Raw genomic sequence first — 27,664 nt, forward strand, 5'->3', positions numbered from 1 at the left:
CTAAACCACGCGCCAAAACAAGAATGTACAGCATGCGTAGTCCTAAATATACCAGGGCAGCTAAGCTTGGTGTTCGTAAGCCAAATTTAATTCAACGTACTTTATATTCAACTTGAAATAAATAATACTTATATTCGAGGTCATATAAAAATTATCTTCAAAATTCTATTCGTATTCGATTTCAAAAATCAGCATGCGCACGCTCCTTGAAAAGCATTCTTATTTTCCATCCATAATCACCCCCTGTTTGTGGGGCCACAATGAGAACACATGGTGACGGACAGCGGAGAAAAAATGGTATTTCCTCACATATGTACGTTCTGAGCAGTGTCCTGAGTCCTACTATACAAAAAATGTGTTCCCTTTAACACTACCAAGCTGCACGTGCCGTCGTTGGTCTGTAAAACGTGAAAACCCTGCTGTTTTAAGTGTAAATTTTGACCTGCACCATCAAGTTGCACCATCTTAGCAACACACTCCTTTGACAGGTACATTCTTTTGACGGCTGTGCTCGAAGGTAACAACAGCTTTCGTTGCTTTTGTTGATCAGTGCTGTGAACAATGCACAAGAAAAGTGTCAGTTATGTAAAAATTTAACGAAGTACAGAAAAAAAATTTATTGATAACCCGAACCAAGCGACAGATTTAATGTACGCACATGCAGGTGTAGCAGCCGCAGTCCTCACATTACTGCAGTTTCCACGCGTGATGTCTGCGCTTTAACGACGCGAGGATAAAGCGAAGTGACGGAGGCGTCTCCACATTACAGAGCATAGCGGTATTGTAGACTATACGCGCAGCACACTCGCTGCTTTCAGAGATCGGTTGCTGCTTCAAGGTTTGGGAATGGGCTCGCGCGACAGCGAGCGGTCCAGCGCAACCTTGTAGCTGCTGTAGAAAGTGCTGTACACGACGCCGGCGATGTTGGCGCGGTAGCCTTCGTTGATGCTGCGCAAGTAGGGGTTCAGCGGCCCTAGGCCTGACCACTTGGTGTCCAGGTCGCCGAGACCCGTGATCTGGAAGGAGCGCAGCACGGCCGGCTTGCCCGGCGCCGCAGTGGCCTCCATGTGCGCGTAGCACGTGCCCACGCGCGACTCGACGCGTACGCGCAGCTCGGGCACCATGCCGTACTTGACGCGCGCGTCGTACACGATGTCCAGGTCGTCGATCAGCAGGTTGCAGGTGACTGTGATGTTGCCGTTGAGCCAGCCGGGCGCCGTGCAGTCGCCGAAGCGGTTGACGCGCGACAGACCGCGCAGGGTGCCGTTCACAAACTTGGCGTGACCGTGGACGGGGATGCCCAGGATGCTGTCCTTGAAGTCAGTCTCGAAAGGCGGCAGATGGAACGGGTCCAGGTCCAGGAAGCGCACTTGCGCTATCATGTCCGTCAGCAGGATGCGATCCATGTAGAAGTTGGAATCCTTTGGGTTTCGCACGTACACATCTGCGCCAGCAGAAGCCGCATATGTATATCGAGCTGCGCCACTGGGCCGTTACTGTGTTCTGAAACAAGCATACTGCTTGAAGAAGAAAAAAAGAAGAATAGTGGGAGCGTTCTCAACTTTCTGCGGGATGATCAAATCTTTTTCTTTTTCTTTTTAACAGCTCTACGCAGTTCTTGGCATATAAATCGAAGTAGGTAAATAAAGCGGTAGGGAAATGATACTTTCTTTTTGGGGGTGTTACCTCACTGCAGATGGCCCAGCGATGTGTGACTAGAGTAAACTTTTGGTGTCTATAATACATTCATGAGCTAGATCTTCCTTTATATGTGTCTTATTATCCTCGATTGTGGCTTTTGGCCTCTTTGTTCTTAGCACCCAAATGCACGGAATAATATATTCGAAAATAAAAAAAAAAACTATTTAGCAAATCAATAAAATAAATGACAAGGACAAAGAAGCAGGGGACTGACAGGACAGGCTGCTGTCAGTTCTCTCCTTTTTTCTACTTCTCTTGTCGCGCTATCTAAAGCGTCCATGAATCCAAATCCACTACAAATCGCCCGCCACCTTCCGTCCTTTTTAAGTACTACTTCGCAATGATGGCAGGACAAATTGCACCTGGATGAATAATAATCATCAGCGAGCAATATTTTTCTTTCTTCTTTACCTAGTCGAAAGTGAGCTGGTATTCACAAAAACCGGAGCTTTTCACGTGGATAAAAAATTTGCGAAATAAAATACATACACCTTTCAACAGAGCTTTTCCGATGTGTTCAATTGTTTTGAGAAGAAGAGCAACTGCGTGGAGTCCGCAAACATTTCTAAAAACAAATTTCTAAATGCAATTACAAATTGCTATTTATATAGCACAAATAGGCTGCAGTTAATTAGCCAAGAGTTGGGTTAACAGTTAAATACCAGTGTTTTGACGAGCGGAAAGGGTGAAAAACATTAAAATTAGATCGAGCTTCACGTTTGCCAAAGTCCAACTCTTCCAGGGCCCGTTCTCTCGTACGCGATAAGCCGACTAATAAGCGTGCGTCCCTTGCGTATATGTTCCTTACGAATGACATACGTACTTTAACTGGGCGACTTCTCCGTGAACTGTTTTGAGTAAGGAAAGGCTGCACACGTGGCATCGTGACCTCATACGGGCATGCAGTAAGTTGGCGTGCATGGCTAACACGTTCCCTGGACAAGTCTTTGCCCGAAACCCGAAAGCGAAAAGAAGCTAGCGCATGAGTGCAGTTCATCTGACAGCTTACTTGCGAAGCAAGTTATAGAAGCTACGGAGTCAGCTGTACGCGCCGAGGTCATCAAAGTTGCGCCGACAGTGCTGCAGGCGCGCTGCAGTTCGTTGTATCGCGACGACCATGCCACGGTTCGTAAACAGTAAAATCACATTGACCGACAACGACAATCGTAATATAATGCAGCGGTAAGCACATAGTGGGTATACATGGTTGGCACATATTGGGCACGCGTGTGCCAGTATACTATCAGCAACAGCCATAATAACCAATAGTACCTCTGTGTATGGTGCTGCCGCTATGCTGTCTACCGACTGTAGGGTACTTTCGACAATGACCAACATGTATGTGTGCAGGAATGAAACCACTCCGGGCCTAGCGCGCGGCAAAATCGAAAGGCGGGTTTTCTGCTTTGTGGGGAGGCGCATCCGAGGTACTGTCTCTGAACTCGCCTAGAAAACGAGTAACGGTCGTCGACCGCACCTGCTCCGTTGCACGAACCATTTGCCGCGGTTGAAATTCTCGGCAGAGGTGCGCAAATTTTCAGTCTTATGGAGCCGCTGTATATTCACCTAGCAATTTCATTGTGTCTTTGTTCTTCGAGAACTCTGGCTCGAACACACTGTTTCTGACCGATCTTTCAGCTTTTCTTCTTCTAAATCTAGCTTCCTCTCTTTCCCCGACAGCGTTCGTTATCTCGCGTGTAGCGAATGCGGCACGTATATGTTTATTTTCACGTAAACCCCTGATGGAATAAATAATGCCATATCCTAGACTGTAACCCCTAGTGGTTATGGAACGGTACGCCCGCAATCTCAATGTACGTGCGGTCAAACGCGCTGCTTGATTAGCAAGTACAGAGCTATCGTCATTAAAAATGAAAAAAAAAAAAGAAGACACACGCGCCGCACGCTTTTGTTTCGACTGCTTAGCGACCTTGAACCCAGTCGGCATTAATGGTTACTTACGCATTGGTCCCAAATGCAGAGATGGGCTTTACTGCATTATATTTCTTTGTCGCCCTAGCGATTCAAAGAGAATGCGAGCAGGAGAGAACGCGCGCCGTAGGAGACGACAAAAGCGCACTTTGATGACGTGATGCGCGCGATGGCAAGACAGCCCTGCCACACACGAACTGCGCATGGGCCACAGTTCGCTTGTCGATACCGGTAGGCAGTGCTGAGTGCACTAGCTGTCATAGCTGCCGCGCCCACAGCGCTAGCAGGTGGCGCAGTACTAAGGCTCTGAAAATAACGAAAGAAGATGGTATACTACAGACTCAATGGTATTGACAAACCTCCAGTGGGCTGTGCGGCCTCTGAAAAAAGAAGAAAGCAGACAAAACTCGAATTAGTGCGACCTACGATAGCAAAGTTATTTCTAGTACACCTCTTACCAGCTATAAGCCATCAACAGTGGGCGAAAAGGTGAAGCCGAAGGCTATGGCTATACGTATTGACAAAGGGGTAAGACCCCTTGCCAAAACGTTGGCTCCGGAAGCATTTCTTGTTCGCCTACTGTTGATCACTTCAAGCTCAAAGTATGGAACATGGGGTGGAAGGGAGCTCAGCACATCCCATAATTCAGTATATGCGAATTATGACATTTGGGAAGGCAAATGAATACACTTGGTTTGGCTATATTGCGGAAGGAATTGCCGAAAGTATAGTTGGTTGATCAATCTTCCATTATAGCATAAAGTGCTTCTTTTCCCCGCTGCCATTACCTTTAGAGGGGGATTGCACAATCCAATGACAGTAATTTTAAATCCAGCAGAAGACATACTGCATCCAACAAAGGTCAACGAAATCGTTTTTAAGCCGGCACAAGTTATGTGTTCCCCAATGCAACAAATACAATAAAATATGGCACTGTGGTGGCGCAGGGGGTCTTCACGTGCACACCTTTTCACCATCTTGGACTTATTTCTCTCCTTAAATCATTCATTTAGCATCATACCTGGCATCTCCTACTTTGGCTAGGAATCGTGTATCTCTGTAAAGTTGCTCATTTCATCTTGACATTGACAGATCTGTGATCTGTATTACATTAGCAATGTTTGTTCTATACGCTTTACACTATCCCGCCTTTGTAACAGGGCTCGAAGGCCCATCGAGCTGCATCACATCAGCTTTTACCTTGGCCTCCTCCATTGCTTGTAAACAGACTCAAATCAATAAAAAAAAAAGAGGTGTTGAATCCTAGAACAGGTTGCCGAACTGTTGCTTACAACTGACGCTTTAGCCGCTCAGCTGTTGGTCTAACACGTGCGCACTTTATGTGTGGTTTGGAGAGTTAGATGCAGCCATTGAGAGCTGAGACAACAACGCCCTCATTTCGGGCGTCCTGATATAAGAGGGGCGAGTCACAATCGAGGGAGCGGACCAAGGAATCTGAGCAACGCAATGCCCATTTCGGTGATGAGGAGGTCGGTGCCTGCTCGAGCAGTATACGTACGGCGACAATCCAGGTCGTTTTCGTTAACTCTGTAAGCTCTCCTGAGACCCTGCAGCGCAGCGTCTAAACGTAGTTTAAGACACCGAATCCGAAGTTTGTGATGAATATAGCACGACTAATAAAACTGCTGCTCAGTCTGTTTCCCGCATAAATACAGTCCACTCCGGACGTCTAGACACTCATCGACGATGTGGGCAACTTGTGGAAGACAGCGAATAATATACGTGTGCTGATGGAACACAAAAAATTGAAGCAATATTTCATGATTAAAAGTAGTTCCTTGTGCGGAATAGACCAACAATTTTCGTTTGTTTGTTTGTTTCAACAATGCAGTTTTCAATAACGGAAGAACGTGAACATAAAAGGCGCACAGTCACAGCAGACCGGGAAGTTGCAGTTGTTCAAGTTCCTTAACTGGAGAGGGCGGGCGCTGCGGTCATACCGCAGTTCACTGGCTAATTCTGTTCCCTACGTTACGACAAGGAGCGCATTGTAGCCTTTTTCGATCCTGGGTCGGAGGGATGTTGCCGCAAAAGCTGGTATGCAGGGTAGATCGGCGGTACTGCAGATTTGACATGTCGCAAATATCCGAACTTTATGCGTGTTGTAGTCGAACTTTGTCTCACAATTGCGCATTTGACATGTGAACTTTAATAAATTTATTCGATATACAACTACAGTAGACTCACTTTTGTTGGATATATCGAAATCATCAGTGTTGCTGCTCATGCCTGTAGCCAAGAGTTATTTTTCTTTATCACAGCTGCTGTCGAGAGATATAGGTCGATAATTTTTTCAACTATATCTTATGCAATGGGGTCGAGTGACTTGGTTTGCGTCCACTGACATTCCTGCCACATTTTATGCGCAAATATTTGTTTATAAATAAATCTGCTGGCCTAAGAAATAAGAGCCAAGGTCACGGAGAAAACCGGATGCATGGACGTCGACGCATTGCTCCTGCGATGACACTAATTCGAAAATATAGGTAGCAGGTGTGCAACGTTAACAATGTATCTACCCACTCCTAAATGACTGAACCGGCAAAAAACATATATTTTTATCGCTCGATCGATTGGCGGATCTAGAGCAGCCTCGAGGGTGCTGCTCTGAATACGTATCTCATCAAAAACATACACTGTAGAGAAAAGGCGAAGGGGAATCGATGGGGGGAAATGGAGGACTACTGCACACTCAATGTTGCCAGCGTTGAAGGGCTGGCATGTATACGGAGGCGGGGAGGCCAGCCCAGGGCCTTCCCTCTGGATGCGCCAGTGGCTCGGTTCTGTTTCTGTCGGTTTCTGATGATAACCTAGGGGATGCTGCGACGAAAGCCGAAAAGAAGCAGTTTGGAATCGAACAATTCCGGCTTTTCCGTCACGGCAACGGTGTACAGTTACCGTTGCCATAGCGACAACGGTAGCTTCTGGAGAGGGCTTGTGCTGAGCGTAAAAGCATGATAACCACAGCTAGTTCTTAGTAAGATAAGCAGGGTTTCACGTAACTATAACCAAACCGTTTTTGAAGAAAAATACATCGTAGGTGAACCTCACCAGCGGCATAGTTTTCGCAGTCGTACTGAGGTGCTTGGAGGAGGAGGAGTGTTGCTGCTTGCTGCAGGGGCCTAGCCTCGCAATAGTTTCCAGCAATTGCTCCCCCTGAGCGCCACTTATCAAGTGTGTTAGGGTCTGAAGTCCCTTTCAGTACATCCAATAACACAAGGCACCTGGTAAGTGACACAAGGGAAGGCTAAGGGCGAGGACGGATTTAAACAGGGGCGCAGCAGACTGGTCACCCGGCTATCTCACGGCACGGCTCACCATTCTCACTCCAGCTCAGGATCTTGGAGGTACTTGATGAGGAGCTGAAACGCCTCTTTCCTAAATATCCAGTTTCCTCGCGAAAACAAAATGTCACTTGCGCTTGTGTCGGGGGCCATTTTGCGCTTCAGTCCACTTATTGACGCTAGGCGTCCTTCTTCAAATTCAGTACATCCTAACAAATATTGGTTGACATCATCAACTTCCTTTAGCCGCTTAGTTCGATAAAGATTAGGACTAATTATGCGAATGTTCAAATGTTCATTTGAGAGCATAAGTTTATTTTAATAAGGTACAGGCGTCTTCATGAACGCCCAATGAAGTTGGTTTTATTAAGTTATTTTGTACGTGACTCTTTTCATGGCTTTGAAGAAAGTTCGCAATATACGAAATGATTACGTCACCACGCCCTTGCGCGCCCGTATTGCAGCGCTCTCAATAGCGTGTCCAAAGAACCAAGCCCACTGCCCGCCACAAGGAATCGATCGGCCTAGGCCAACCCGCGTGTAAGACAGCCACGTGAGCAACTTTGTAAAGGTGGACCCCGTTCGCTAATGATAACCGACAGCTCGGCGCTGAAATGCCGAACGAAACACAGTGCTCCGCATGTTCGACCGCCATCGTGCAGGTCTCTTTCGTTGAAAACGCACTTCGGGAAACTGCAATCAGGGATGCTATTCTGTAGCGACGCTTTTTTCGATTCCAATGGCGCATCGCCATTTTCGCGCTTCGTCAGTGGTCAGAACGGCGCTCCGCTCGCGTTATCAGTGGGATCAGCTGGCCGTGAGCGGTGGATGATGAGACTGACATGTCTCATTTCCGTTCACAAACCGAGTGGAAAGCATCGCTACAATATAGCGGCCTTGGTACACGAACAAACTAGCAGCGATGTCATTTATTTCGCATTTCGCGAGCTTTCTTCGCAGCTCGGAAAAAAGTACCACATAAGAAATAGCTTTATAAGAACAACTGCATTAATTGTGTCTAAACGCACTCTACCACTTCAGTACAACTGTATGACCGAAAGAATATATAATTCGAAATTTACATAACTGATCTTGATTTCGAAAACTACCCGCCGTGGTTGCTCAGTGGCTATGGTGTTGGGCTGCTGAGCATGAGGTCGCGGGATCGAATCCCGGCCATGGCGGCCGCATTTCGATGGGGGCGAAATGCGAAAACACCCGTGTACTTAGAGTTAGGTGCACGTTAAAGATCCCCAGGTGGTCGAAATTTCCGGAGTCCTCCACTACGGCGTGCCTCATAATCAGAAAGTGGTTTTGGCACGTAAAACCCCATAATTATATTTCGAAAACTAAGCGCACAAGTATTTCGGTAGCCGAAGAACTCGGAAACAATATGGTCTTGGTGACATCGCGACATATATCACTTTTCGCAAAGTTTAGTTTGATTAAATTACGTGAAACCTTCTATATATTTCAAGTAACGCAAGCGATCTAAATCCAGAATAATCTATGTCGGCTCTTAAGTTTCCCCTCTGCAGCACATCGTATCACAACTCGACAGCCCCTAACCATGAAATGCTTGGCACCCGAAATCATATTATGCGTAACGTAAAGGCTTGGGTTGCATCATTCAACAGACAATGAATTTAACCGTCGGCATACCATGCTTAAATCGAAAGCAGACGTTAGAATGTGTTTCTTCAGTTGAATTGTATTTCTGGCGCTGAGCCATAAAAGGAGAATGTGCTAGGACTACACGTGCACTATGTCGCTTGCGCCACACCCAGAGGATTTCTCAGCGTCTGTATGCATGCGCACGGCAAAACTGCACTTACTTGGCCACGTATAGAGCTTAATAAGCTTTTTTGAATGTTGCAATTAAATAGTTATGTAGTTACTACTCAGTGAGAATGCTTACGTAGCCGGAATGGCGCCCAGCACAGGAGGAAAAACCAGACGGCGTTCATCTTGCAGACTGTACGCGGACCGCACTGTGCACCGCAGTGAGCCGCTGGCTGAGAAAGACGCAGGCTTCCGGTCGCGGCCAAGGGAAGGCTCAGGTTGTCCCTCTGCGTCCGGTGTCAACGTGATGCGGGCCGCACATCTATCCCACGAGAACCATTGTGCGTGCCGTGCAGAACATTGTGGCATCCGTCCAGAGACCGCGGTTGGCGTGGGGCCGTCACAGCCTAGACCTGGCGCCTTTCGGCGGGAAGGAGGCGGCCCATCGTTAGGCGACATTCCTGGCCTGCAGGCAGCCGAGAAACACGAGGAAAGATAGGCTTCTCGCCGCATACTTCACATGAGGAATGGGGCCTCGAGGTGCAGCCAAGAAACACTATATGCTCACCAGAAAGACACACCCTTAGGGTGCAGTGAGTGATGTATAGCTAGGGGCCCTACGTGCTCCTCACTCGAGGAGTGCAAACGCTTTTTCGAGTAGCAACCTAGGCAAGAATTGCGTAATACAGGTCGTCCACACTTCTGTCTGGAGCGCTCGAGGATGGGGCTCCAGAGAAAAGAAGGAGTAGCGACACAGCAAGTTCAAGGTACCGGGGTGATTACTGCATGAGCTGGTCACAAGCTTTGTCTCTCAAAGCTGCCTGCAACGGATATATCAATTTCTTTGCATCGCAGCGCACTGATTCAATGCTCTAGGTACAAGTGTGGATATAAAGGGGGGGGGGGAGACAAAGAGGAGGAAAGACAGGGAGGTTAGCCAGTGTAAGTACCGGCTGGCTACCCTGTGCTGGGGAAAGGGGTAAAGGGAATAAAAGGAGAAAGAAGAAAGAAAAAGGAAATCGGAAAATTCACATAGTAACGCGATACTACGCGCTACAACACTCAAAGACGGTCGCACAATTCGCATGTCCTTAAAAACTTCAGCAAAGCCCTTAAGGCCTTGAGTGCCGAAGCCCGTCTGGACCAGTGTCCTAGAGCTCTTTCCTCTGTAAAGGGGCGATTGTCCAGTTTTTCGAGCGCGGTTACAAGCACTTTTCTTGGCACTTTGTAACGGGGACAGTCACAAAGGAGGTGCTCAATCGTCTTATCGCAGCCGCAGGTGTAGCAAGTAGGGCTGTCGGCCATTCCAATGCGGAATGAATAGGAGTTCGTGAATGCCACGCCGAGCCACAGGTGGCACAGAAGTGTTGCCTCCACTCGTGGTAACCCTGGTGGCAGACGGAGTTGCAGACGTGGATCCAATCTGTGGAGACGTGCGTTTGTGAATTCACTGGTGTTCCACGGATTCTGCGTAAGTTCGCGGGTGAGGGAGCGAATACTTGTGGCTGCGTCCGTTCGTGACAGTGGTATTGATATAACATGGCCGTTATCGTGGGCCGATCGGGCGGCGTCATCTGCACTGTGATTTCCCGAAATTCCGCAGTGACCCGGTACCAGTGGTAGATGATGTTGTGACCCTTGTTGATTGCGTGATGGTGGAGTAGTCGGATGTCTGCCACTAGTTGCACATTTGGTCCGTGGTTGAAAGGGGACATCAGACACTGGAGAGCTGCCTTCGAGTCACATAAGATGGACCATGAATGTGATGATTTGTGACCAATAAACTCCAGAGCAGCACGGATAGCTGCGAGTTCTGCAGCCGCCTATGATGTAATGTGAGACGTCTTGAACTTGAGGGTGACAGACTCTGCGGGAATTACCACTGTGCACAACCTCTGCTACTGTCTTGTTCCGAACTGCCACGGCGCGGGAAAACGACCCTTTCACTATGTACCGCGGGTGTTTCACGTAACTAGAAGCAAACTTTAAAGAATGGAATGGTACACCTTAGACGACTGAGACTAACATATATTATCTTTAGCTTTTACAAAGAATATTTTTGAAGTGAGATTAGTTAGCTAATTAATCAAGTTAATTATGCGAAATCTTAGGTATCGCTTGTATAGGGCATAAGTCGTTTCTGAAGAGTTGTGAAGCGGGCTCAGAAACAACAAATGTAGTTGTTTTCTGGCCATTCTTTGTTTTATTGCAAGGTTCTTTTTTCTTTTCAGGCTCCGAAAAAGCCCGCGAATTATGACAAAATTAGGGCAGAAATTTAGCACTGTGGATATGCCAGATGCGTACCATTATTTCGAATCATTTCTAATGAAGCTTTTTATACTTTACCCTTGAACCCAAGACTGTCGTATATTAACAGATAAGCAACTCCAAAGAATACTACGCGTGCGCACTAGACGACCTCCCCTCCTTCGTAAGGGGTCCCTGTTGTAGTGCTCTTTCTCTCGCACAATTGGCCCGCCGACGCGCTCGCCTAGGTTCCAACGCGTCCTCTTCAGAAGCTTCTCTCTGTTGTTGCAGGCGCAATCCTCTCGCTGCTTGCGTTTTTCGGGCGTACCTTCCTTAGGAGCTGCGTTTCGTCTCCCAACGTCGAGTGCACCGGTCGCGTGTCGAGAAAATTTTAACAAAAGCGTGGGCTTTGGCACAGAGTTCCCCACAGTGATTGCTAGAGGAAACTCTTGCGATGCGATCGTTCAGCCACCATGGGAATGTACATCACCATGGGAATGATCGCTTGCACATTTTTGCTTCCTCCATATTCGTACATAAATATGTCGGATCTTTGTACTTGTGGCTTCGGACGTTCTTGTGGCTTTGTTTATTGCACATTGTCTGCCTTCACTCTCCCAAATTTCACAGCAACCTACACTTTTCTAAATGCAAAAAACTCTGCGAGCACGCATAATCGCTACTAATTGCAACGGTTCAGCCTGTCGAGGTGTTAAAATCGAAAAGGCGCCAAGCGTCTCAACGCGCTGTCTTGCCCGCGAGAAATTCATGAGGGTGTTCTTTGCCTTTTGTCGTTGCATGAGTCCGTAGCGTAACGACAAATTTGTCGTTGCATGAGTCCGTAGCGTACAATAAAGAGAAAAAAAAGAGTCCGTAGCGTAGTGGTTTCAATATAGGGCTTCTGTGCCATAGGTCCTACGTTCGAATGCTGCCGTTTGAAAATATTTTATGCTTATCTATTTATTCATAACACAGTATTTTGTTGAAAATGATAAGTTTACAAAGTCACGAAACCATTTTATGGACGAAGTTTAGGCAAATCCATGTAGTAACCATCATTCCCACAGTGATCATTCCTATGCCGGCTGAACTGGCTGAACCGCCCCGCTTGTGGATCCCGTAGACACTAGCGCCAGAGTTCCTTCTAGTAATTATTGTATGAAACTCTATGGCATTTGAGTGGATGTGTGTCGGCGCCTAGCAGCTTTCTGGCAAAATATCACGTTGGAGGTTCATACGCCCACAAGTAGGTGGCAGTAAGCGTACAGAAGATTGGAGCCTATGACAACGTGGACCGCAACATTTTGTGGGATATTCTGGAAGGGGAAGGCTTAGGTGACGACTGTCTACAGCTTTTCAGAGAGATTTACCTAGAAAACACCGTTTGCGTTGCATGGTAAGGGACGAGGAGCGAGGAGAAAGTTGATATCAACAAGGGACTGAGGCAGGGGTGCCCTTTATCCCCATTGCTGTTTATCATGTACACGGTGAAAATGGAGAGGGCGCTACAAGGAAGCAATATCGGGTTTAATCTGTCATACAAACAGGCGGGTACACTAGTAGAGCAGCAGCTTCCAGGTTTATTGTATGCAGACGACATTGTGTTGCTAGCTAACAAGCGAAGTGATTTGCAACGTCTGGCTAATATCTGTATACAGGAAGGCAACAATTTAGGCTTGAAATTTAGTGTTAGAAAATCAGATGTCATGGTATTCAATGAAAACAGTGAACAGACAGTGGCAATAAAGGGCCAGGAAATACCTCGGGTAAGAGAATATAAATACCTTGGTATATGGATAAACGAAGGCAACAGATATATGAAACACAGGAAAAAACAATAACAGTCAAGGGGAAGAGAAATGCAGCCATAATGAAGCACAGAGCGCTATGGAGATACAATAGGTACGAGGTGCTCCGGGGTATGTGGAAAGTGTAATGGTTCCAGCACTTACTTTTGGAAATGCGGTTGTTTGTTTTAAATCAGGGGTACAATCAGGACTCGATAGGAACCAAAGGTCAGTGGGACGCCTCGCATTGGGCGCTCACGGGAAGACTACAAATGAAGCTGTGCAGGGTGATATGGGTTGGACTAGTTTTGAAGCGAGGGAAGCTCGCAGTAAAATGGAGTATGAAGAACGACTGAGGAATATGGAAGAAAGTTAATGGGCTGGGAGAGTGTTGAGGTATCTGTACAGGAAAAACATTGATTCACAGTGGGGGAAAAGAACTAGGAAGCTTACCAGCAAGTATGCGGCCTGTATACATATAGGGTGGGCAACACAGCAACAAGAACGTCAAGCGGAAAGTCAGAAAGGCTGAAATAATATCATGGGTGGCGGCAATGGAAAAGAAACTTGCCATGAGTAACTACTTAAGAGAAAAAAACGAAATCAGGAAAGAAACAATTTATGATAACTCAAAGGGAAGCTCATATTACTTTTCGAAGCGAGATCGGGATGCCTTAGAACACGCACCTATAAAGCGAGATAACAGAAGAAAGAAGAAGCATGTGCTTGCTGTGGTAAAGCTAGGGAAACGACGGAACATGTTTTATTAGAATGTGAAGACGTCTGCCCAGCGGTCGATTTAGGCACCACTGGCATCCTTGAAGCCCTTGGGTTCAGCGAGAGCAGTGGAAAAATAAACGTGTCCGCAATAGAGATTAGTAAGAGGCGATTGGAAGATTGGTGCTAGAAAAGTAGGGAAACGACAAAAAAAAAAAACGGAGACGTCAAAAGCAAAGTTCGCAATAGGGGATCAGAAAAAAATTGGTCGTGGGACTTCATAGGGCTTTTTTTTTTAACCTAGGTAGGACATTAGGCAGTATAATAGCAAGAGCTTCGTGGCGCAACCCACCGCCCGCTTCCAAAGGGGACGCTCATAACATCCATCCATCCATCCATCCATCCATCCATCCATCCATTGGAAGATTGGAAGCTGGGCGGCAGAAAAGTAGGCAGACTACAAACAACGGAGGTGTACAAACAATAGTGGTTAAGCAAGTTTGATGCTGGGGATTCCTTTTGTATTTTTTAAAGATGGGCAGGACATTAAGCAAAGGAATAACAAGAGCTTGGTAGCGCAACCCACTGGCCCGTTTCAAAGGGGACGCTAATAGCATCTATCGTTCCAATGTGCATTCACAGAAATTCATCTATTCAAGCCTAGATGACGCTACGGGTTTTTTTTAGGACACAAAAGGGAAGTACGAACGGAACGGAATAGAAAATGACCCAGCTCACCTAGCCAAAGAATGCTACGTATTAGAAAAATGGCGTCCCGGCGCTCTTGCGTGTATGGTTGGAAGCGCTTTCAATCGCGTTTAGAAAGAAGCCTGCATGGACGTCGCAAAGGAAGAAAAAACGAGCTTCCACGGCGTTCATGCGTACATCTGCGCCTTCGTCTTGAAGATCAAAATCCGCGTGGTCCTTAATAATACGAGAAAGCCTGGCGCTAAACGCGGATGCAAAAATACACTTGTCGGTATATTTTTTTTTCGTGCGACAGGCCTGTATGTGTGTCTATCCCTGCTAGCACCTGTGCGCGTATGTACCTTTCTATGTCGGTCCAGTTCGGAGAACGCCAATGCATTTCTCCGCAAAGTTCGGGGATTTATATTTCAAAACTGGTGTCATCTTGATAATTCGTTCCAAGTGGATCCGCCTTGCAAATTCCACGGCTACAATTTGGAACTTGCAATATGAGCCATAATGTAATTAGTTAAAAACTTAATTAGTGATTTTTATTAATTAGTCGATTTTGGGTCTCACATTGTTGTGCAAGTATTGTACGCCGCTGCGAGTAGACCAGCTCATGAACTAGAAATGTGATATCTTTCAGAGGCGACATTTAAGGATTTTTGAAAGTGTTCGCTGAAACACCCTGTATAATGTTCTGTCGCCGAAGGCTGGCAGCACTAGCATACGCTTCTCTGACGAAAATATGTAAATAGACAGACGTGTCGATTGAAGCGCATCACTGAACTAAGAAAACGTTGCATTTCCCTTGCGCGAAGAACTAGAAACGGCTATCAAAATCGGCACTAACAGCCCATACAGCGTCCCGGGTCGGTGGTTCATTTAGGACTTTTTCCAAGTTGAACTACCGATCGCAAAAGAAAATCGGTGTTGTGGCACTTCCAAGCATACTATTGAATACAAACAACTTTTTCTCTCCGATACAGACGTAAGGTTCAATTGCGGAGCAATAGCACATCTACCATGTCTGTGCGAGGCGTCTCTCTGTGAAACTAAAGCTGCGCCTGGATCTTACATGGCAAATTATCCACACCTTACCATGTGCTGGCGTGGCGCAATTTTTTGGATGAGAACAATGTGCGAAGTTGTGAAGGACAGTGGTATATGTTTTTGCTGATACGATTCGGCGATGACTTTGAGCAGAGTCTGCGCTGTCTTTGTTATGAATGTTTTATAAAATGCTACTCCTAGGCGGTCAGAACCAGGTGCCTTGCCTGGCCCTGACGCTATAGTGCATCTATTGCGTTCTCTATTTCTGTAACGGAAATCGGTTGTTCCAGACGCGTTCTTTCTTCTTCATCCAGCTTTGGCATTAATGACAGAAATTTTGCTTTAAAGCCCCCTGTAACGGTGCGCGGTTGACCGAGCGATTCTTGGAAATGATCAGTGACGACGCGTTTGATAACATTGCCGTCCGCCGAAACGTCATTCCCGCTTTTTATTTGCCGTATTTCCTTATTGCAAGCGTATCGTTTTTCGTCCGATAACGCACGTGTTGTGGGCATTTCACCGGTCCACATCTTCTCGGCCCGTGCACGAATAACCGCCGCTCTGTACTTAATTGTTTGTATCAATTCTTTCCATTTGAGTTTTTATGCTTCTTAGTTCGCTGGTATAAGTACCTGGTTGGGAGCATTCTATATCCGTAACAAATTCAAGTTGCTTACCAAGCAGTGTTTCGTTTCGTTTGTCCTCATACCGTAATGGGTTACTTCTTTCGATCCATGGCTTTCATTTTTACTACTTGCTTAAAATCCTCCCACTCTACACTGACACTTAAAAATTGCACTGCGAGTAGCTTCTTTAGCTTCTCATCTACATCCGCAACGAAACCTTCATCCTCCATAAATTTCGGATTAAGTTTCCAAAGTTTCCACTTGAAGTACTTTTCGTTTTCTTTTTTACCAAAGTTTGCAATAACTAGACAGTGGTCACTGAGGCACCTGAAAAGCGTCAGTTGGTGGGGTCTTATCGCCCGATAAGCCTTACCAACGTCGACTATAAGATATTTATGAGCGTGTTGGCCAAACTATTGCAGGGTGTGATAACGAGGCTGGTTGGCCCACATCAGACTTGTGGTATGAAGGGTAGAACCATCGCCACGAACATAGACGTAGCTCGAAGTGTGCTATAGAATGTTGTGATGTATTTGGTGAGCGAGTGGCTATGATGCAACTAGATCTCGCTAAAGCCTTCGACCGTGTTTCCCACGATACGCTCTTCCCCACATTAGAGCATTCCAACGTGGAAAGCGTAATAACAGACGGTGTCAGGATGGCGTATGCTAACTGCTCAACTCGGGTAATTGTAAACGTGGACCTGACTGACAGCTTGCAATTTTCTTTCTTCAAATTCTGCCTTTCAAACTTGTTCAGTTTTTTTTCGTTTTTTTTTTTTTATGGAGCGCATCGTGAGATTTTCTGGGTGAGTCGCCTAAGAATACCAACACGTTAAAGCATTCGCCTTTTCTGACAGATTTCTAACCAGATGCTGCACATCACATTTGCTTGGTCTTGCTTGCGAACGTGTGATGGCACAGTGTGGTCAACTGCTCTAAAATACACGTCTGATCTGTACTCGGGTACTCTGGGTGCTGAGCACAACGTCGAGTTTACCTGCTTGACTTTCTGCAGAAACCGATGGTTGTATGCTGCAATAGGTCACATCGGGTGAAGACGTTCGTCATTTAATCAGGAGACTTTTGTATGACGTTTTGTAACCTTGGATTTTTGCATTTTTTGGCAGTTGCTTCTTCTATCTCGTCCCAAGCAATTGAGAACGACAGCAACAAGAAACATAAACTACACCTCCTCAACGCTCCCAAGATCTTGCGCGACAAATTATGCCTGCACAACGTTCGTTTGGGGCGAAGACGGCATTGCAGAAGTCTGACGAGGCCGTCGTAGAAGCCTAGTTTACACGCCAATAGCGGAAACTCAAGATGTGTTATAGATATTTGTTATACTGCCGACAGGCTTACACTGGGTGATCATATTCAAGTTTTATGGAATCTTTAAAAATAGCCTGTTGCATATAACATAGCTGGTTTATTCAGAGACGCGGACATCACTTGCCCGAGTTCAATTAATTTAAAAAAAATCCACTAATTATCTTTTGAATTAGTTATTCTACTGTATATATTGCAATTTAGAAATTGTAGCCGGTGAGTTTGCAAGGCGTATCCATATGGAATAAATTTCCAGAATGACGCCAGTTTGAAGATATGCGCCATCGAACTTGTGTTAAAAGTGCACTGTTGTACCACTTACTTTTTTAACAAAACGCTCTTTTATGCATTGAAGCACAAAAGTAACTGGAACGCCCATGTATTTCGATCCACACTTTGGGAAATATCTCGAAACTAGGGTCATCCTGGAAATTAATCTCAAGTGGATACGTCTTGCAAGCTCACCCGCTACAATTAGTAAATTGCAGTATGTGCCATATAGTAGTGAATAAAGAGCTTAATTAGTGAATTTTTCTTAATTAGTTGAACCTGTTTTTCGATTTCTCGTGCTAGTAATGTCCGCCTCTTCAAATAATCCAGCTCAAGGACACCAATTATGATATCTGCCACAGGTGATTTTTAAAAAATTCTAGAAAAGCTTAAAAGTGATCACCCTTTGTATTGTGCGCGTAGTCGAAAGCTGCCGCGTGTGGTTTTGGTTGCTTGTCGTAGCATGACTAGTTGTGTCGTTTCATCCTTCTTGCCCGATTGGAGTAGCCTACAGCATGCGCTCAACGTATGGTATTCCTGGAATGCAAATATTTGTTGCCCTTGCTATCGCTTCACAAAAATGGCGTCCGCACCATGGCCTGCAGTGTATCCAAAGATCCCCCCAATGGCACTGATTCAATGCGGACACATTTGCAAACATCAAGAAGCTGCTGTTGTGAAGGATCGTGCATCAGACCGCATATCTACTTAATCTGCATAATCTACTGTTTTATGGGGGGCGTGGACATGGCATCAACCCTTATGTATTGCTTACTGCTTTCGCAGATTAGCCTCATGAACGTTTCTGCGTCACGCGGCGCTTCGGCATCAGCGTATGTAGGCCGCGAAGCCCGACTGGAAGTGAACTGCGATGGATTGACTTTTACGTGGCTCTGGGACCAACAGACGTGCCCGGCGTTCACTGAATCTGACTTCTTCCCATTTCAAGAATGGCAACTATGCGCCCTGGGAAACGCTGGCGGTATGCTTCAGCTACAAAAGCCCAGAAGCGGCTCTACGACGACGGGGTTTGGAACCGGCGACGTGGCATCAACCCTTATGTATTGCTTACTGCTTTCGCAGGTGAGTCACTAGCACTATTATTCGATGAATGTTTGCATTGTTATGCCGGTTCCACCTAAAACTGTTTTCCTTGTGTTCAAAGCAGTGAAGTCGCGCATGGTACTCGTAAGACGTCAGTTTAGTGTTTGGAGGCATTCCGCTTTCTATTTACTGATTTTGTTACTGTGCGGTGGCGGTAGAGAGTCGAATCCAGGGCCCGATACTGCACTGTTTGAACGATTACTCGAAGGTCAAAACACAATATTGAAAAATCTATCAGCAATGGAGAACAAGTTCCTCGCTGAAACAGAACTGAAGGCTCGTGCAATCACAGGTGTGGACGATATTCGTTTTACACTGGCTAGCGTTGAGGTACAGCAGCGTCATAATCGGGCAACATTGTTGGCTTTTGGTTCAAAAATTGGCGGTATTGAGAATAGTCAAAGGCGGGATAATCTACTTTTTTATAGTCTTGAAGATAGGGATACTGGCAAAAACGCAACTAAATCAAGTGAACTTGTCTCGAACCTGTGCCGCACGAAACTGGAACTTAATGCTGTTGGAATTGAGCGCGCTCGCAGGATAGGAACTTATCGTGCAGATAAAGCGCGCCCAATTACAGCGAAGTTTTCCTCTTTCGAAGAACGCCAACAAGTGTTAACTAATGCACGCAAGATAAAGGGCACAAACTACGGCATTTCGTAGGATTTTTCACGCGTGGCGAGGAATAAAAGAAGCCGTTTATGGAATTTTGCGAAACAGAATAGGCAAGAAGGTATAAAAGCAGTACTAAAGTTTGATACCTTGTACATGGACAATAAACACAATCAGATTGATAGCGTGACCAACAAAGTGAAGCAGATGTGACCATCACCAGTTACTGAGATAAAGGAAATGTTCGCTGTTATGGTGATAAACTGCAGGAGCGTAAGAAATAAAGTCGACTCTTTCCATATCTTTGTTAGATCAGTAGCCGCGTTTACATGAATGCGACAGAATGCGCCAGTAGCGCATTACCTTTCTTAGCTCATCACGAGTAATGCGATGCGCCAGCGTTTACATGTGGCGCGTTACCCTTGGTGCGATGGTGGCGCGCGCGGTGTCGCACATCGAAAGGCTGAGCAGCGCATCAGACGCTTCCGGCTCCGCGCCGCAGCTCGGCGAGCGTCTGACGTAGAAGGTAAAGCAGCGCTTTCAGACGCGTTCGGCGCCACGCCACGCTGCAGCTCGGCGAGCGCAGCAGATCAGCAGCACATTCAGTTTCCCAGAATTCCTAATGCGATGCGATCGCGGTTACATGCATTGCGAAAGTCGACTTACTCGTCTAAATCCACCTCCGTCTGGTGCATTAATGTGACGCGATTTCCTAGCGCATTAGGCCCGTTTACATGGATGCGATGCGCTAGAAAGTTCATGTGATGCGATGCGATGCGCCAGTTGTCGCATTCATGTAAACGCGGCTAATTAGCCGTCAATAGTTATTGGCACCGAGTCATGCACGGTAGGACCCCCCTCGAGCGTCTTAAATTCTGAAGTTTTTCTAGATGGCTATGATTGTTTGAGACGTGATCGAGGAGCAAGAGGGGGAGGTGTGTTTATTGTTGTTAGGTCAACCTTATTGTGTGTGCCGCTGGAATGTTCTACAGCTGATTTTGAGTCTGTTATTTTGCAAAGTGAGGTTATCTAATGGCAAAAGTTTAGTTATTGGCTAATATTACCGTCTTCCCGGATCATCACACGGCCAGTTTGTTCAGCTGTCTGCTTTCCTTGGTACGCTTGAAAACGGTATCCTAATACTAAGGGGAGATTTTAATCTTCCGAATATAGACTGGTCGTGTGATGACCCTGTAGCGTGGGTCACTGCGCGCGTGTGTTCTGCATTTTCGAATCTGTGATTATGCGTTTCAACAGTACATTCGTGATGCATCATGGAACGACGGCACAGGTCATGTACTTGATTTGCTCTTATGTAATGTTCCGAACATTATAACGAATGTGAATGTGCTTACGAACTTAAGTGACCATAAACGCTGCTGATTTAAACGTTCGATATGTGTCCGTGCCGAAAAAGAAACCCAGCAAGATTTACGTGTATAAGAGGGCTGATTTTTCTGCTATAATTTCGGCGTTTGAGTCAAGTTTACCTACCTTTGATGCATTAGTTGATGAATTGACCATTGAACAGTTGCGGAAGCTGTTTAAAGATAAGCTTTTCGAATTGCGCGATACTTCTGTTCCTACTCATGTTATCCCATCTAAACGGTCAAAAGATAAAAGCCTCGGTTTAATCATCAACTGTGCACACTAATACGAAAAAAATAGGAGCGTTTATCGCAAGTTCGGGAGAGCGAAGTCCCAGGATACTTGGTTAGAGCTGAAATTTTTGAAAAAAGAAAATCTTTCAGGGTCTTGCGGAGAAGGCATAGCATACTTATTTTGAAAACTTCGTGCAAAGTTGCTCAATGATTTCAAAGAGTCCTGGAGATTTGTTAGGTGTAACGGTAAAAAAAAAAACAATTCTATCCCCCTCTTAAAGAGCTCTGAAACCATAACTGATGATGATAAAGGCAAAGTGAAACTTTTTAGCGATTTTTTCTCGTCAGTGTTTAGACCAAAGCGTTCTAGCACTGTTAATGTGATCTTCCAAATGGATATCTATCAAATACCTGAGGTTATATTTGGTGTAGAAGGTTCGCGTAAATTTCTGCAGGAGATGAAGCCAACGATCACTTGTGGCCCTGATGATATTTCGGCAGCGATTCTGAAAAAGTGTTCTAGAATATTGTGTTTTTACTTTTCTCGGTTATTTACAAAGTGTTTATCTGAGTCTTGTTTACCGCGTTATTGGATGCTGGCACGGGTTGTACCCATTCACAAAGGCGGATCGAGAAGTCCCATTGAGGACTACAGACCGGTGTCTTTAGCAAGTGTCACATGCAAGTTAATGGAACGCGTAATCTATATTTCAATCAAGTCGCATTTAGTTAAACACAATATTCTAAGCTCTAGTCAACATGGTTTTCGACAAGGTTTTTCATGTTCTACAGCGTTAGAATTCTTTCATGATCTGGCCTCGGCAATAGACAAAACCAAAATAATAGACTGTATATTTCTAGATTTCAAAAAATCCTTCGATGTGGTTGCACATGATGCTCTAATCTCAAAACTTAGGGCCTACAAATTGAAAAACAATGTCATAGCTTGGACTGCCGAATATCTTCGCGCAAGACCGCAGTCTGTGGTGCTCAACGGTTTTTCTTCTGTATATGTTCCAGTAACCTCAAGTGTTGCTCAGGGATCAGTTTTGGGCCCCCTTTTATTTTTACTCCTTATTAATGATGCTGAAACTGACCTTACGTTTTCATTTAGAATGTTTGCGGATGACTGTGTCATTTATAGAGTCAGAGATAACGCAAGTGACATATCATTATTACAAACTGATTTAGACATTATAGGAACATGGTGCAATACGTGGTCAATAGGTTCATCGGGATTCCGGCGCCGTAATTTTAGTCAATTACTGGATAAGTTAACACAGCAATTGTATGTCACTTATGTTCGTAGTTTACTTGATTACAGATTGAATTTGTTGGAATCCGTACAAGGCTGATCTCACGGAACAGCTTGAAAGAGTGCAGAAGAGGGCAGCTAGGTTTGTTCTTAATAATTATTGTAGAAAATTAAGCAAGACAGAAAGTAAAATTAAATTATCGTGGCAAGCATTAAAATACGACGAAAAAAATCTCAGGTTTAAGTTTTTTCACGCTGTTTATTATTCAAAAACAGGGATTGAGAGAGAAAGATATATTAAGTCGCGTCTCATCGACGTACTTATGCGTCGATGAGACGCGACCATGCACTGAAAGTCCGCGAGTTCCCTTTCAGGGGTGACGTCTGTAGGTACTCTTTTTTTTGTTCGATCTATAAGAGAATGGAATGCTCTTTCGCCTGACATTGTTAATATTGAAAACAATGGTGCGTATGTGATCACTTGTTTATTCCTTCACAATGTAATCCCCCCTGCTTTGATGCCCGCATGGGCGATGCAGGTATGTAACAAATGAAATAAATAAATATGCGGCAAGTCCTTCCCGGAAATCCATGCGATTCCTTCGTTTGGTGCGCGCCACGGACGCTCACCGCGTACTCGACCAGTATTTTCCTTTGCCATTCTTTCAACAGAAGTGTGGCAGGCGTTCTACGATGTCCTTGTAGTGTCTGCAACGGTCAGCAACTGAGCGTTTGGTCCCACTTCAACAAACCATGATTAAAGAGGAAAAAAAGTCTTCGTAGTGATATTTCTCTGACTTGTGCAGGTGGTTTCAGCGACGATTGCCTCCTCTTATTAAAAATAGTGCTTTCGAGACGAAACACTTGTTCCCACTTTCGTTCCCATTTCAATTTGTATCGAATCCCCTCTTTCATGCCGAAAAGTGAAATATCTACGTATGTATAGGAAACTGAAAGTTCTGCGTAAGGTACGGAATGTTTTCAGTTTTAATGGTGATGGGAGGTGACAATAACACAACAAAAAATCACCGCGCCTTGCAGTCCGTGAAGACGGTAGAACAGCGAAACTGCGTTAGTTACACCGAGTGTTACACCATGCAAGTCAAACTTCGCGAGTAGTCTATGTTGTAAGGTTTTTGTTTCAGCATTCTTTCACCTCATTTTCGATTTTGCGGTAGGCAGCTTCTTCCTCAGGAGTACGCGCTACTTTGGTCTCCCCATAGTTGTAACTAGGATGGAATGTGCGGAACCACTAATCCAAAGCTTGGTATATTGGGCGCAAGGCCCACCCCTGGAGATGCGGGCGCTGCAATCGTTTTGACGATTGGTTGGATTGATTTGACGATTGAGGTGGCTGCCGGCAGGCACACGCTTCTAGCATTGCGTTTCATTCGCTGGACACTGTTCGTTGGCCGCGAACCGCCAGCATAACATTTGTTTCTTTCGCGGCAGGGTGGAATCAATCGTCGATAAATTCGATGCCGATCTCGCTCGATCGCCTAAAATGCACCGTGTGACAACCGTATAAGGTTCGCGTATAAGATAGGATTCTCACAGTGGGAAAGGGGAACCGCCAACCCCTTTCCCCCTGTTGAGCTCTTCTTTTCCCGCTAGGCCACGTGGACCCTTTTTAGCCAAGTTTGACAACGACGGCACATGGTCCGCGTAAACAGCTTCGCTGTAAAATTGGAGACCGTCAGAGCGCATTCGGTGTAAATACATGCAGTGACATTGTGTTTGTCGCAAATGCGTGGTGCCATGGCATATCATAAGAAGCCAACAATCAAAGACATCCAGGAAAGCCTAGGAGAAATTACATGTACTTATTGATTGAATTAAAGAAATGATAAATTAATGGCAATGAAAGTGGATGAAAAAATAAATGGCCGCAGGTGGGGCATGAACCCACACCTTTGCATTATGCGTACGATGTGCGATGGCAAGTAATATCAGTAGCTTTCTATGCGTAGCGTATGTACCAACCCATCGAGTCCACCTTCATGACGAATGAAGATTCTGTCTTTTGTTGGCCAGAGAGTTTTGTTCAGTTTTCGCACAACAGCGTCCAAACGTTCGTTAATTGTGGCCACTGTTTATTTACAAAGGTGTCTAATGTGTTGCAAATAAATGGTGACATCAGCGATCACTCATCGCGTATAAATTATAGCTCCTATTTTCTATATCATCATACCAGTTAACGGCGGCGGTGAATTACCTACATTGTATAGCATCTCACGTCGCGACGCACATGTCCGGTTAGCGGCACGCCCAGGATACTTCTGAACGTGTCCCCTGTATGAATCAGCAGCAATAACGCCCGGTTCTTCCAGAATGATGTGTAAACGTATAGTGCGTGAAATTTTTCGTTTTGTTTTGTTCTGTGCTTTTGTGTAAACGTATGTGCGTGCGTGTAGCACCGCTGTGTTTTCCAGCATCCGCAGAAGCGTTGTACCTATGCGCGGCGTTTGCTAAATACGGTGCCCTCGGTGAGCATCCCGGTGGAGCAGAGAGGAGGTATAGTCGAAAGCGAGACGTCAGTTTTTAGAACATCCATTGGCGTTTAGGCGTACCCAGCATCATCGTACGGATATAGAAAAAAGAAGAAAGTATGTTCAGTATGTTCGACACTGCCAAACACCATGCAATAAGCAAAGCATGCTGCATTATAGTTGTGCGCGTTCCTTTTGGCGTTCATGTGAGAGCACACCACGGTTACGCTGCTGCGTGCGCTAAATGCGAGTAGGAGCATCGAATTCGCCGATTGCTACACAAAAAAGCACCGAAGTCTTGCGTGAATTCGTAGCACAGTCGCAGCTACAGTGGCTGCGACTGTGCGACGGTGTAAGACGTCTGTGGACCCCTGTGTTCTACAATAAACATGCGATGACGTTGTGACGCGCTTTTGATGACATTGTGATTAGTGAACGGTGATATCTGTGCAGCTGTGCATCCACCTTGCCGGCTGATTTCGATTACGACCTCCGGCCTACGTCATTATGAGTCAGCTATTGCCATAGGAGGCCTGAGGTATTTAAGTACCATCGCACCTAATTGTACTCGCAACTCGCAAGCGCGTGACGGAACGCGCTCCCAGATTTGAGATGGCGAAGACAGGCACCACCTTGACAAACAAAGGAACACAAGGAAAACAGTTCCCTTCGTTTGCGAATCCCTTCGCACAGTTTTCAAACTTCAGGTCTGATTCATATTGCCTCATGCTTGTCCGCAATGTCGCCTTTTCCGCCGTACACTGCACTACAAACGCCCAGCGAACACCATACTGATCTGCAGTTTCATACAACAGTTGACGATGATGATTCATTGTGCAATGGTGCAAACCCACTGTGGGGTAAAGGCCACCAACCGGGTGGTAATGATGATTATGATGACCTTAACGTCTTTGGCACATACCCACTCACGGAAATTGGCCAAGAGTCGGGCAATACGAGAAGTTCAACACAGCTCAACGATCCTCGTCGTCGTCATTATGATCGTCACTATTGTTTGCCTATAGATTATCGTGTGCACAGCGGTAAGATGGCCCCTACCTCCGTTGTCTAAATGACCCTGTACTGTGCCAAATGAACGCAACGTGGAGCCACGGATGTTCTCATTTTAACCAGCTCCACATATGGTAAGTCGAACTTGATTTACCAATACTATTTTATTTGAAGCCAGTTCACTACGTGCTTGGAAGAAGTATTCAATCTATTAAACTGGGAAGGCTTAGGAGTAAGGATCAACGGCGAATATCTCAGCAACCTTCGGTTTGCCGATTACATTGTTCTATTCAGCAACAATGCAGACGAGTTACAAGAAATGATTGAGGACCTTAACAAAAAGAGCGTAAGAGTGGGGTTGAAGAATGATATGCAGAAAAAGATAATGATGAATAGCCGGGCAAGAGAACAAGGATTCAGGATCACCAGTCAGCCTATAGAGTCGGTGGAGGAGTACGCTTACCAAGGTCAATTAATCACAGGGAATTCTGATCATGAGAAGGAAATTCATAGAAGAATAAAAATGGGTTGGCTCGCACACGGCAAACATTGTCAGCTCCTGACTGGTAGCTTACCATTATCATTGAAAAGGAAGGTGTACGATCAGTGCATTTTACCAGTGCTGACATATGGGGTAGAGACTTGGAGGCTGTCAAAGAAGCTTGAGAACACGTTAATGACCACGCAGAGAGCGATGGAACGAAGAATGCTAGGCATAACGTTAAGAGACAGAAAGAGAGCGGTTTGGATCAGAGAGCAAACGGATATAGCCGATATCCTAATTGACATCAAGAGAAAAAAATGGAGCTGGGCAGGTCATGTAATGAGCAGGTTAGACAACCGTTGGACCATTAGCGTTACAGAAAGGATACCAAGAGAAGGGAAACGCAGTCGAGCACGGCAGACGACTAGGTGGAGCTAGGAAATTTCCTAGGAAATTAGGAAATTCGCGGGCCCTTGTTGGAATCAGTTGGCGCAAGACAGGGCTAATTGGAGGTCGCAGGGAGAGGCCTTCGTCCTGCAGTGCACATAATATAGGATGATGATGATGATGATGATGATGATGATGATGATGATGATATATTGAGGCAATTAGAATGTCAAAATCAATCATATATAATCAATGCACTTTGCGCCATGTTTGTACGTGAGCCAGTTCATTGTGAAAATCAAGGCTGAAAGCGTACCATAACGAACATTTTGGCATGTTTGTAATGTTTTTGCAGAAAATAACTACAGTGCATTGACTCGAGATATCTTTTCGTATAAAGCGCAGCTCTAAGACACTGCATTAAAATAATTACAATAGACAAATAAGTACTAGTTTTACCATTAGAAATGGACAATTTGGCAGACTTTTGTCACACTCTGGGAGTTTTAAGGAACTTTTCGGACCGAAGTTGCCTATAAGCACAGCTATATATTGAAGACAAATCCTTGAGAGTTCAGCAGGCCATGTTCTGCAGCGTTGCACACTGAAATAACATTTATAGTAATTTTCTTGCAGTACCGTGTTTTACGTGCTTGAGAAAAGTTTGAGAACGCGTCACGTGTTAAGAAAATCATTTTAAGCAAAAATTTATTGGAAGATGGCTGTGAGCAAGGTAATAAAAAGACATGATTTCTTTTAAATAAGATCTTTCAGGGTCGAGCGCCACGTATGGGACACTCGGCACGAAATGTCTCATACAGAGTGTATAGCCAGCTATCTCGTTTTACGCGATAGCATGCTTGCTTGTCTATTAGCACAGACAAATGAAACCTCCGCGGAACACATTGAACAAGTAATAAACCTCAACACCTACATTCTTGCACCAGTGAAGGAAATGTAACTTCTGGAAGCGCTAGACGTCATAAAAGGCCCCAGCTAATCGGCACCATTTTGCGCAGTACGTGAGAATCACGTTAAGCGCAATAGCGAATAAAACGAACGAAAAAGAAAAAAAAGAGAAGGAAAAACAGTAACGCTGGCTGTAAACAGCGCCACAGTTGCCCGAACCAAGCGAAGTTGTTTCTCTGGAATGCAATAAAATAAGTAGATTGCAAAAAGCTTATGGAGCAAGGACACCGGCAAGGCTAGACGGCAATTCAAAAAATACTGCGACGCAAAATCTTCGAACGAAGTGATTGCCACAGCGCTCGGGGAAAAAA

General features: G+C 45.4%; 1 protein-coding gene across 1 annotated transcript; it reads right to left on the reverse strand.

The window, feature by feature from the left end:
- Nucleotides 1-602: 602 nt before the first annotated feature.
- On the reverse strand, nucleotides 603-8,966 carry LOC126543801 (salivary anticoagulant protein P23-like). Its single transcript, XM_050190927.3, has 3 exons — nucleotides 8,857-8,966; nucleotides 3,993-4,013; nucleotides 603-1,444 (listed from the first exon to the last, which is right to left on the reverse strand). Exons 1-3 carry the CDS (start codon nucleotides 8,903-8,905, stop codon nucleotides 834-836), a joined length of 681 nt encoding a protein of 226 aa, XP_050046884.1. The 5' UTR covers nucleotides 8,906-8,966; the 3' UTR covers nucleotides 603-833.
- Nucleotides 8,967-27,664: the final 18,698 nt, after the last annotated feature.

Source organism: Dermacentor andersoni, chromosome 1, assembly GCF_023375885.2.
Source record: "Dermacentor andersoni chromosome 1, qqDerAnde1_hic_scaffold, whole genome shotgun sequence".
NCBI classification, from domain to species: Eukaryota; Metazoa; Arthropoda; class Arachnida; order Ixodida; family Ixodidae; genus Dermacentor; species Dermacentor andersoni.

What these genes read in the sequence shown, in the direction of transcription:
- LOC126543801 (XM_050190927.3), bottom strand. Translation starts at nt 8,905, where the DNA reads ATGAACGCCGTCTGGTTTTTCCTCCTGTGCTGGGCGCCATTCCGGCTA. An exon ending in CTGGGCGCCATTCCGGCTAC is followed by an intron (nt 4,014 to 8,856) that starts GTAAGCATTCTC and finishes TTCTTTTTTCAG; the next exon opens with AGGCCGCACAGCCCACTGGA. An exon ending in GGCCGCACAGCCCACTGGAG is followed by an intron (nt 1,445 to 3,992) that starts GTTTGTCAATAC and finishes CTGCTGGCGCAG; the next exon opens with ATGTGTACGTGCGAAACCCA.